At 45.5% G+C, this 12,488-nt stretch overlaps 1 protein-coding gene across 3 annotated transcripts in view; it reads right to left on the bottom strand.

The window, feature by feature from the left end:
* Nucleotides 1-11,893, bottom strand: part of PLXND1 (plexin D1) — a 183,428-nt gene extending 171,535 nt beyond the window's left edge. Inside the window, exons 1-3 of one of the 3 annotated variants that reach the window (XM_044451307.1) lie at nucleotides 10,898-11,893; nucleotides 10,532-10,810; nucleotides 10,256-10,483 (exon numbers count right to left, since the gene is read on the bottom strand). In XM_044451307.1, the coding sequence (XP_044307242.1) occupies nucleotides 10,256-10,483; nucleotides 10,532-10,810; nucleotides 10,898-11,752 (1,362 nt within the window). In that variant the 5' untranslated portion in view covers nucleotides 11,753-11,893. Of the gene's footprint in view, nucleotides 1-9,187; nucleotides 9,386-10,255; nucleotides 10,811-10,897 lie in introns of those variants that run through there. The other 2 variants (XM_044451304.1, XM_044451305.1) reach the window with 2 other exon arrangements.
* Between the last annotated feature and the right edge of the window lie 595 nt (nucleotides 11,894-12,488).

The raw sequence follows: 12,488 nt of genomic DNA, 5'->3' as shown, positions 1-12,488 counted from the left end.
GGTTGTGATGGGTCGGACAAGACTTCGTGACTAACAACAACAACAACAACAACAACTTACCTAGCTGTCAATGAAAACTGGGAAAGGGCAAACAATGGAGAAAGAAGGTGTACCTAAAATGGGAGGGGAGATCAGCATCCTATTAGCAATGTAATCTTTTCTATTTTAAGTGTTGAACTGAAACTTATCAACATTCCCTTGAATCTGCAGAAAGGAAAAATATTAAATCCCTTCCTACTTTTCAGAGCCCTTACTGCTTATGGGTACTGTGATTCTCTGAACATTAAAAAACAAAACAACAAACAGACATGTATACAAGTTTAATGGCTAGGAAGGGAAAGGGCAGGGAAGGGGGGGTGAGACAGTTTATGGGCTGAAAAGTAAACTGAGTGGAGATGGACCAATTTCTCCTTTATTTACTTCCCAGCCATTAAATTAGCATTTATTTCTGTGGTTTTGTTTTAAATTGTTAGAGAACCATTGTACCTGCACAATAAATGCTCTGAAAATGATAGCAGGAGTTAATATAGTCCCTTTCTGAAGTAGCTGGAAACTCAGGGAAAAGTAGAAAAGGTGAAGGGATCTGCTAAGTATCAGTTCAACACTTTGAAATGGAGACAGTTATACAACTAAGTGGAAGATATTGTCATCCCGGTCCCTGCACTCACACACACTTGTGGTACATAGCTTTTTCCTGCTTCCCTCCCTTTTTCCATGTATTTTAACTGGCAATTCCACAACTGGTCCCTTGCAACCATGCAGAAATCAGCCTGCATGTTGTTGTGTGAGGGGAAGAACGGCTGCCGAGGTTGTTACGGGAGCTCGGGAAGGATCATCGGAGTAAGCCTTCCTGCCCGCCATGTCGCTGCATGGGAAGCACAAGGAGATCTACAAGCCATGGACTGTGTATGCTATGAACTGGAGTGTCAGGCCCAACAAGCGCTTCAGGCTCAGGCTTGGCAGTTGCGTGGCAGAATACAATAATTAGGTTCAACTTGTTGGGTTGGATGAAGACAGCTCTGAGTTCATTTGCAGGAATACCTTTGATCATCCATATCCCACTACCAAACTCATGTGGATCTCAGATACCAAGGGAGTTTATCCAGACCTTTTGGCCACCAGTGGTGATTACCTGCGTGTGTGGAGAGTGGGTGAAACAGAAATGAGGCTAGAGTGTTTGCTGAACAACAATAAGAATTCTGGCTTTTGTGCCCCGCTGACATCCTTTGATTGGAATGAAGTGGATCCTTATCTACTATCCAATAGTTTCCATGTATGTTACTTATCCCATGTCACAGCTCCATCTGACAACTGAAACATACAATGATATTAACCAGCCAAGCCCATACTTATCAGACTGGTTTAATAGAGAACTTGCAATAAATAAATATTAACACAATTGCATCATTTTCTGTAACAAAAAGGTCCACCTTAGCACTTTTGAGGCTCCGAAGAAGGAAGGAGAAGATGATGGAGAAGCAGCAGCAGGAGAAGACAACAACAACAACATCTTCTACCTGCTGTGAAGGTCACTAGGATACCACCTGGAGGACTGAGGGGAACAGCAAGCCATAGTAAACCCAATTATCTGTCATGCTATGTAACTTATTCAGAGTATGGTTTAGTGTGATGTGCAGACATGGCTACAGTAATGTAATGGGCAAGAATCTTCGCCAAGAACCAGTGAGATCTGGGCTCTGTTCACCATTTAGCCACCTCACTGGGTGATCTTCAGCAGTCTTTCTCTCTCAGTTTAATCTACCTCAAATGACTGTTGTGAGGATACAGGAGCAAGAGAGAAGAGTCAAATGAAGTTGTTCTAAGTGCCTTAGAGCAAGGGCAGGATGCAAATGCTACAACATATCCCAACATCTCACAGCTCAGCTGGGAAGAAAATGACCTATTGTGGTGTTTGGCCATGAGGGTACTTTACAAAGTTAACACCATTCAGGATCAATTCAGTTTGCACAAAGAATTGAAAGTAATCTAGGGTAGCTTTCCATCCCAATTCTTCTTTCACTAGTCACTCAGCTTCCATACTGACTTGGAGGAATGAATTCACTTCCTCTATGACCAGTATAGAAGCCAAACAGACTGGCAAAAGAGAAATAGACTGCTCTGTTTCTCCTTTACCAGCCTGTTCATCTTTTGTGTAGGCCAGAGTGCATGCTGCCCTTTCTTCCATGGCCAGCATAAAAATGGAGCAAACTAGAAACATAGAAACAGAGTGCTCTTTTTCCAGTCCTCTGTGCTTCTAGCCTGCAGAATGTTTTTTTTCTTCTTTTTATTCATAACAGGATATTATCTTGTAAATAAAAAGCAGGTGACTAAAATTTGCAAGTTTGTAGCCTTTCAGATATTACTATTAAATGCTGGGTAAGAATACCCATTTTTTTCCCTCAGAATTTCTATTTTAGAAAATGCTCCACAGAATATCTCTCCATGCTTGTTAAACAACTTCAGTTTTGAGGATAGTTTGGAGTTGTATTAACTTTTGGACAAGACGTACTGGCAATGCATGCATGCAATTTTTCCAAATTTCCAAGAATTAGTCTTGGAACTAATTCCCAAGCCACTTTTTGAAATACAGTAGACTCCCAACTATCCAGCCTAACATGGCGGAAGGGCAGGCCAGATAGGCCGAAGTTCTATAAATGCTCACTTCCTTCCTACTTCCATACCATTAAAAACACCCTTTTTATACCAAAACCCGCTCTTATTCATATTTTCTGACCTCTTAGTACAGGCCAGTACTTTATAAATGTTTGTTATGTACTGTACGTTTTAAAAAATTATTACAGAAAAAGGAAGTCCAAGGATAAAAATATTGTACACTTTTTAAGATAAATTTTATAATGTCTAACTTAATAGCAGGAAACATAAAATCATGTACACTGTACAGTATGAATACATACACTTTTAAAATAAACAAAACATTAACGTAAAACATAGGCTTAATTCTTACAAAAATTATTTAAGCTTATTTTACTGTTCATTGATAAATGATTACACAAATGTGAAAAGGTAGGCCTAAGATGAAAGAGTCAAAACTGACAGTTTTTAGTTTTTGAAAAAGTCCTTGATAGATGACTGCTTCTCCCTTTCAGCCCTCTTCCGCGATGCAATGTCCCTCCACTTACGCAAGCAGATGATATCAGCTGGCGTTGCTTCCTCCTGCTCACTAATGTACTGCAGCGCTGCCTCAATCATCTTGAACCCTTCTGAATGTGGGATGAGATTTTTCCTGTCATCTAAGGATGTCTTCTCCTCCTCTTCTTCTGTTACTTGCCCCTGTTTCACCATTTCCACAATATCATTGTCAGTTATTTCATCAACTTTGTCGTTTGCCATCCATTCTGTAATGTCCTCTACACTGACATCATCACAGCCCGGTACTTTTTCAAGCAATGAAACAAGTTTATCGTTTTCATCTTCTACTTTGGGTTCACACACGGGTTCAAGGTTGAAATGTCCACCTTCATGGCCCAAAAGAATTTTCCAAGACATTGCAAGTGATATGTTTGGAATCTCTTCCCATGCTTCGGCCAACCACCTTATGACATCTAGCATGTCAATCTTTTTCAGAGTGGTTACGCAGTCTTCATTATTATCAATTGCTGATATCAACGAACTGAGAAGACGCCGACAATACTTTTTCTTTAGCATTTCAAGGACGCCCTGGTCCATCGGCTGACAAACCGCCGTCACAGTAGGTGGTAAAAATAAAGCTTTGATGTCTCCATCTGTGAGTTCGTCAGTGGCAGAATGCAAAGGTGCGTTGTCAAGAAGTAGCACAGCTTTTCTCGGCAAATTGTTGTCTTTCAAATGTTTTTCTACAGTCGGTACAAATTCATTTTGGAACCAGGTTTTAAAGATTTCTGAATTCATCCATGCCTTCTTTTGATGTGTGTAATATACGGGTAGTGATTCCCGATTTTTCAGTTTTTTAAAATCTCTTGGTTTCTTTGATTTTCCTATTAATGTAAGCCTAAGCTTGTGGTTGCCGGTTGCATTACTGCAAGCCAAGATGGTGACTCGTTCCTTGCTTTTCTTGTATCCTGGTGCAGCAGCTACTTTTTTTGATGCAAGCATTTTTGTAGGGAGCATCTTATAATTTAAACCGGTCTCATCACAGTTGTACAACTGCTCCCCAGAAATTCCCTCCTTTTCAATAAGCTTAAAAAGATAGTCTTTGAACAAAGGTACAGCCTCTTTATCAGCAGATAAAGCCTCCCCACTTACGGTAATCTGGCGAATACTGAATCGTTTTTTCCACCGATCTAACCATCCATCACTGGCAGTAAATTCTGAATCTTCTCCTTCTATTTGTTGCTTAAATTGCAATGCTTTTTTCTGCAGTATCGGCCCAGTAACAGGCAAGCCTTTTCCTCTTAAGTGTTCATGCCACAAAAATAAAGCTTCCTCAACTTCTTTATGCTTACCTTTCAGCATCGTTTTTCTTACTTTCATTCCACTTCCACTAGCTTGTGCAGCACACCACTTTTCAATTTCTGCTCGATTTTTCTTCCAGTCTCCAACTGTACTTTTCCCAACTCCTAACTCCGAAGCAATAGTTTTTGCCATTACCCCAGAGTCTAGTCGCTTTATAGCGCATAGTTTCTCCTCCATAGTCACTACAACCTTTTTTCGTTTTTCACCCATTTCGTAAACTTTAATTAAAAAAAAAAACAAAGCGCACCAAATAACAATTTACTAATGTAACCAGGAACAATGGTAAACGTATTCCGCACTTGTTGACATCTGATACACAACTGACGAAGCAAAGAACAGGTAGCAGGGCGGGGGAAATCCGCGCTTGGGTTATGCACACGGCACGTGGGAGGATTGTAGCAGACGCCCGCTTGCAACGCCTTGGCAAAGTAAATTATTCCTCATTTTTTTACGGAGAATTATTATTATTTTTTAACTAGGCTGGATAGTACGGAGGCCGGATAGTTGCGAGCCGGATAGTTGAGAGTCTACTGTACTAGAATTCTAAAGACTATTTAGCTTTCTATGGTAAATCTGTAGGGAAAATTCTTTTTAACAAATAGAGCGTGCATACAGTTATATACCTGTGCCCCTTTTGACTTAGGTGGTACTGTTAGTTCTTTGACCTCATTCCCATCAATTAATTCCCAATCAATTATACTTATGTATGTTCATCTATATTATAAGTGTATTTTGAGGTTGTAATAATAAAACTAGGCTTATTCAAAACAATAGTGAATCCAAAATATTAATATATTTACCATTAGTTGTCATGGTTCCCATAATTAGAAATCAGCTTAGGAACACAACAGAACTTTTAAGTAAAACTGTCTTCTCTTTAGTCAAATCTCAAAATTCAAATCTGAGCATCACCCTACAAAGAACATAAGTACTGATTCTAAAGAAGTTGACAGTGCAGCCACAGTAAAAAATCAGATTTTTACTTACTATAACTAATTAAGTATATAGATATGTAATTCATATTAGTGCTGTATTTAGTATATTTACACTTAAGGAATTAACTGAAACACTCAGCTCTGGTGGCTAATCCATGCTTTTTAAAAAAGCGTATCTATGAATTATTGCAATAGGGTCACAAACTTTACCAGAGCATCACAGCTGCCATGTGCAATGCAGGGGGAAAAAAGTGAAAAATCTATCTAATATTGCCAGTGGAAGGGAGAGGGAGAGGAAAGACCAAACTTTCATGATCTATCTTGTTTGTAAAATCAAACATACATTTTATGAACTCTGGTAGAAATATATTGTGCATCTTTCCCAGAGAATAAGAAAATAAGACCAAAGTGTACTGTGATTTTAGTGTTTTAAAAGGGAGGAAATAAGTGCATTCAGCTATCATTAACATGCATGTCAACTTGGTAACAAATCATGACAGTAGCAAACTTTCACCCTCAAAGCAGTAAAACAAGGCAGCTTGTGTCTCTTCTCTCTGAACTTTACACATCCAGTGCTGTTCCATTGCAGGAATATGCAGGCCAGGGGATGTGGGAAGGAACAACTGTAATGGAACGCACATTCTGCCTTCCCTCAGTGTCTGTGCAATAAGAAATAACCAAAAAGTGGGCAGGGGAGGAGGAAACAAAGGCATGAGTCACACTAGTTCACTTGGGACAGAGAACATGGGAAGAAAAGCACGTCTTTATAAACGGGGTGGGGGGTCACATTCTTTGTGTATGTGTTTGCACAAAGCCACTGTACATTTGGCTTCACTGTAAGCTGCAAAAAAATCCAACTGACTTTCACAACAAAGCCAGGCTTGGTGGATGATGATGCATGAACAGAAACTTTGCAGGGAAAGATGACTACTGGGCTCATCATTTTCCTAAGACACACTGCATGTGTTGCAAGTTTACAAAACACATGTAGCATGTACCTATAGTGTGCCCATAACATACAAAGCAGACATACAACTTTATTTTACTGTGTACACACAGAAAACCCAGAGTATGTTATGGCTCTCTGTAGCATGTTCTTCTGAAGCAGATGAATTGAACTGGACACATGCATTCACCTTAAACATTTTTAGCTGCAATGAATACACATAATGTTTAGCAGCTCAATCTGTAACATGTAAAGTGGTCTTAAGGAAAGCAGACATTCATTAGGAAACCTAATTTAATGTTGCTGGGCATGAAAAACAGAGGGAAAACAATAAAAATTGAGTCCCTCTGTGTATATTTTCCTGCTCCCCAGATTGTACCTGGAAAAGATTATGGGGCTTACATACTGCAAACTGGAGAAAAAGTGTGGAACAAGGCAACTAAAAAGATGAAGGGGCTGGAGCAACTCCCATAGTAGGAAAGGTTATTTTTCCCACATTTCCATGATCACTGGGAAAAAATCATGGTGCATGACCAGGCTGCATGCCATATGATTTGCCCAATAACCCTTGCAATACATGGGATGCCATGTCATCCAACAAGCAAGGAATGACTTCCAAACCATTCCAGAACCCTACAATAAGCCATGGTTCTGGGACGGTTTGGAAGCAACATTCACTGTGCATCTCACAACATGGAAAGCCACGTGCTGCAAAACAGTTTGACTAACCACACAGCATGTATGACTGGCTTGCACAAGAGCAGGGAGAAGAATCCTTTGTGGCTTCTCTTCACTGGCAATCATACAAATATAGCCACTGAATTGGTTCACATGACATAACAAGCCACAGTAGCTTATAAGCCAGAGGTGGCTTATTGTAATGTCCAAATACAGCCTGAGTAGTTAAACTATGACAAACTACCCCTGGTTTATTAGGCACCATAGCTTATCATGTCATGTGGACCCAGTCACTGATTGAGTTCATGGTGAGAAAAATAAGCCTCCCACTGTAGTTTATTTTCCCTGCTGTTCATGTTGGTGCAATTTGTTTAATTACCTTTACTATCATAGCTTTTCATGTCATGGGCAGAATTGCCTGTTGAAATGGGCACTTGAAGATTGTTATTTGGTTGCTGCCCATTCCCAACATGCCTTGTTGCTTATTCCCAACAATCCATGCCATCCAGGTTAGCATAACATGACAAGTGATGGTAAGCTGGATGCCCACAACGCAACAGCCCACGAACTCAATTAAGCCATAATGGGCAGTTGTGTCTCACAAACGAGCTGGTTGTCTGGGACAATTTAGTTTGAAAAAGTAAGGAGAGATATCACAGAGAAGAAAGTGGATATGCAGACATTTCTCTTCTCTCATAATCCTGGAACCTGGGGTCATCCCATGAAGTTGTGGGAAATTCAGGAAAGATAAGCCTTGGAATTCATTTCCACAAGATGTTATGATGGCTGCCAATCTGGATGGCTTTAAAATGGTATTAGACAAATTCATGGAGGAATTTGCTAAACTACTCCTGATGGCTCCAATATCAGAGGCAGTATGCCTGGCACACTGGTTGAGAATTATGATTGGGAAGGTGCCACTGCACCATTTTCCACCTGTGGGTTTCCCACAGGCAGCTGGTTGGCCCTGTGTGAACAGAATGCTGGACCGAATGAACCCTCAATCTGAGTCAGCATCGCTGCTCTTAAATTCTTATGCCTTGAACTGTGCTCCTTCCACCCTCACTGTGGGGAGAATTGACCAAACTCAGTGATCCGATGCATATTTGCATGTGAGATGTTCCTGGCCTTAGGGGATAACATCTACTTTTTAATTGATTTGTTACAGTGAGATTCTATGTTGAAATAAATGTAGCATCCATCAAATCATTTTTGCTTCTATCCACAGAACAAGAGAAGAGACCATGGGCACCTGAGGCCTATCACATTAGCCTCCTAGCTACAATTCTTGTGGAAAATATTTCAACAGGACTTTTGTTTGGTGACATTGCAAACTACACATCTATACCATGAAATTTAAATTGCCATAAGAGTGTATGCTCCAGCAACTACCACCTTTGAGAAAAACTTATATTCTTACTAGAACTGCTACAAAACGCCAGAGTGATGGGTCATTGGGAGACCCAGCTTCAAATTCAGTTTAATATACCTCACAGGGACATTGTGAGGATAAAATTGGGAGGGGAAGTATGGATGCCATTTTAAGCTCCTCAGGTGGGATATAAATGTAACTAAGAGGAGAAAAGAAATCTTTATATGTAATTGTGGAAGTTTTGAAATTGATTTGGCATGTGCAATCAAATTAAGAAATCAAAAATAATAGGCTCTAAATCAACCTGTCAGAGCTCAATGATATCTGGGTCCAATGTATTGATTTAGTCTACACATATCAATGATGCTGACAGCAGATAAGTAAAACTCTGTTTGTAATAAAAAAGAGGACAAAACAAAGAATGCTGGAGAAACAGCTTTCTAGACTACAAAACAGCCTCATATGACTGTGCCATGTTTAAATTAGATGCTGCTTTGACTATTCTACCCCAACATCACAAATTTTTAGAACTTAACTCATAGTTTAAAAGTTCTGCATTAAGTGCATGCACAGACTGGCATGGCAGATTTACTTAGACAAGCTTTGCAGAATCAGCACTGTGGAAAGAACAAAATAGAGTATGGCACATCCAAACAAGGGGCACATAGCATATTCTACCAAAACAATGCGCTCCAAGCTAGCCTTGATTACAAAACTGCCTCCACAGGCTGTTCAATCAGCAGGCTTTCTCTCTGCACCATCTCATTCATACATCTCATTCATACAATGGATGACTACCCATACCTTGCTCTCTGTCTTGCTGTACAAATGCTCAGGGATTATTAACACAAAGTATTTGGCGACAGAGGTGATATCAATTCCACAACTGTTTCCCGATACACAAGATGAGAGTAGAACAGACTTCTTAAAACAAAAGAATCCTGCTGAATGGGCCAAAGGTCGCCCAGGAACCCCTTCCAATGGTAGCCAGACAGATGCTTTCTGGAAGAACACAAGTAGAGCCTGAAGACAACAGTAGTTATCTCCTCCTGCTTACTACCCACACCTGACAGCTGGTATCAAGAGGCCTTTGGCCTCAGTGCGAAACACACATTCCTGTGTCAAGCCCATCAAAGCCAGTAGCCATCGTTACACTAAGGAGCAGCAAACTTCATACATTAATGAAGCAGAGCAGCCAAGGAACATTGGCTACAGGTGAGCAAGCCCTTAATTTTTGCAGTCTAGGTACAAACCATTTCATTCAGTGACCCTACGCTTTAGTGCGTAAGAGAGTGAGCAGGGGTCTACTGACTTTCTCCACACCACACATTCACTTTTATAATGCCTCTCCAGTGGTCCTTTCCTTACAGTTTTGGCTACCTTTTCTAGCTCTTGCCTTCTCAGAGAGGACTCCCCCGCGTAACTTCACTTGTGCTTCAGAGTTCTCACATCTACCCCAAACCTCCTCATAGTGGAAGAACCAGTGCTTTCCTTCCAGATTACCATGCACTAAGCCACAGGCTTGCCCTGAAACCTTAGTCTAGTGCAATGCATGGGCTTCCAGAGGTTTTGGCCTACAACTTCCATGATTGCTCCCCACTGGCTGTGTGCGGTAGCAGGAGTGGGAGTTGGAGGCCAAACCATCTGATGGTTCTAATCCTAGATCTGGTAGAGGATGGTCATCCTGGCCAGGTGAAGGAGGAAGGATTCTCTGCATATGCGGGCAAACTTTCTTTTGACAGGGCACCACAAGTGTCAGCCATGAGCCTGCGCGAGAACGTGCATCATGTTGGGCTACGGAAGAGATGAGCCCCCGCCCGCTGGTCCCTTCCAACGTGCACGGGATCCTCTCCGCCCGCGCGTCCACCTTACCTGGATGTTCCTCTTCTCGCAGGCAGGCCCGGTGCCCTGCACCACGCTGTCGAGCACGGCGACGAGCCCCGCGTCCGGGGCCACGAAGCACGAGTTCCTGGCCGCCCGGATGGCCTCCTCGATCTCCGCGAAGCGGAAGACGCACAGCGCCGAGGGCTGGGGCGCCTGGCGGCCGCCCAGCCCCGTCCCGGGCGCGGCGGCTCGCTCGAAAACCCCGAAGAGCAGCTCCTCGGGCCGGGCCGCGGAGGCGCTCCCCGCGCGCACCTGCAGGGCGGCGCTGGCGGGAAACACCGACACGAGCCGGTTGAAGAGCTCGCCGGGGCCGCCGCACTGCAGGCCCATCTGGATGTACGACTCGGTCAGCTTCTTGGTCTCGGCGCCGCCGCCGCCGCCGGCCCCGGCGCCGCTGCCGTTCAGCGCGGGCGCCTCGGCCGCGTCGGCCAGGCAGATGCGGGCCAGCAGGCTGTGCGCGTGGCTCTCCTTTTCGCGCGCGTTGGCCTCGCTGTTGAGCGCCAGGTAGGCGTAGGAGCCCGGCGGGCGGGCGGCGGGGGCGAGCTGCGGCAGGAAGGGGGGCGAGCCCGCCGGGCGGCCGCCCCGCGCCGGGGGGGCGCCCCGCTGCCGCGGGCGCTCCTCCGGGCGGGCTCCGCGGTGCAGGAAGGCGCGGACGAAGCTGAGCTTGTGGCGGTCCTTGGCGCCCTGCTTGATCTTGAAGATGTTGTCGTCGGACGGGTTGATGTCGAAGGTGAAGAGCCGCGCCAGGTCGCCGCGCGCGTTCAGCGCCCGGATGGCGATCTCGGGCGTGTTCTCGAAGCGGTGGTCCTCCAGGCTGGCGTTGCGCGGGAAGAAGGGGCTGCCCAAGCCCGTGTAGGTGGCGGCCACCAGCAGGCGCGTGTCCTGCCCTGCCTGCTTGAGCACCAAGCCGACGGTGGAGGCGTTGGCGTGGTTGGCCGCCACGTTGAGCATGCTGGGGAAGACCGTGACCTGGTCGGCGCCTTCGTCCGCGCCGCTGCCTGCCCCGGGCGGGAAGGCGACGGCCACGACGGAGATGTTGTCCATGCTGCGCAGCTGGCAGAAGCCCTGGTAGACCGAGCCGCAGACCACCAGGATGCCCTGCTCCGGGTCCGGCTGCAGCAGTTTGTTGTAGTTGTCGGTCGGCCTCTTGGCGTGCTCGCACGACGCCTGGGGCAGCTGCGGCGCGTGGCACAGCGGGTTGTCCTCCGTGGGGCCCACCTGCTCCTCCACCTCCAGCGTCAGGTTGGGGCCCGAGAGCTGGTAGAGCCGGTTGACGGCGGCCAGGTACACCTTGCCGCCCGAGCCATCCAGGGCGAAGTTGTTGGTGGCGGTGAGCGAGGTGAACTTGTGCTGCACTTCCAGCCCGCGCCCGGGCACGGGCAGCAACAGGAGGGCGAGCGGCAGGGCGAGGAAGGCGCGGCGGCGGAGGCGGCGGTCGGGCGACAGCACCTGGCTAGCGCCTCGCCGGGCGCGCGGAGCCCGCATCCTGCCTCCGGGGCTGCCGCTCCGCGCAGCGCATGGGGCTCCTCGGCGAACGGGGCTTTGCGGTCGCCGCAAAACAGATTCAAAAAAGCACGCGAGAGGAAAACCGGTTTCCTGCGGAGGATCGAACACGCCTCGGCTCCTGAGTGACGCCAGGAGGGAAGTCCCAAGCCTTTGTTGCAAGCGATCGGCAGCTTTTTGCCTCCTCACTGGACCGGCGTCTCAGATGGGGTTAAAGCTGCACGTCTGAGAAAAGCTGCGCCCTCCCCTAAGTCTGACAGCCTCTCTCTCTCTCTCTCTCTCTCTCTCTCTCTGTGCGAGTGTGCGCGCGCGCCCCTGAGGACAAGCTGCAGCTCTCCCACTTCTGCGAGGTCCTTTTTTTGTTTTGGTTTGGGGGTTTTTCATGACTCGCCCCCCCCCTTTTTCTGTATTTAGGGTTTGTCATGTGAATATGATTAAGTTAAAACCATACCCCACCTCGCCTCCAAAAGCTGGAAGGCAATCACCGCACCAGCCCCAAACACAAAGAAGTAGCTCTCGATAGCAGCGCCTTGCTTAACAAATAACTCTTGTGTTTGTGTTTTTTGATGTTGGAAAGCAAGAACGCAGGACTCCACTAGAGCGAGGCTTGAGGGCGGGAGGAGAAGGAGATAGAAAACTTTTTTCCTTCCAGCCACAAAGCAACAATGCAATCAGTTGTAAAAATAGACCTATCCAAACAACATTAATTTCAGGCAAG

This window comes from Varanus komodoensis, unplaced genomic scaffold, assembly GCF_004798865.1.
Source record: "Varanus komodoensis strain SLA01 unplaced genomic scaffold, ASM479886v1 scaffold6_2, whole genome shotgun sequence".
NCBI lineage: Eukaryota > Metazoa > Chordata > Lepidosauria > Squamata > Varanidae > Varanus > Varanus komodoensis.
This window is presented reverse-complemented; position numbering and strand designations above follow the sequence as displayed.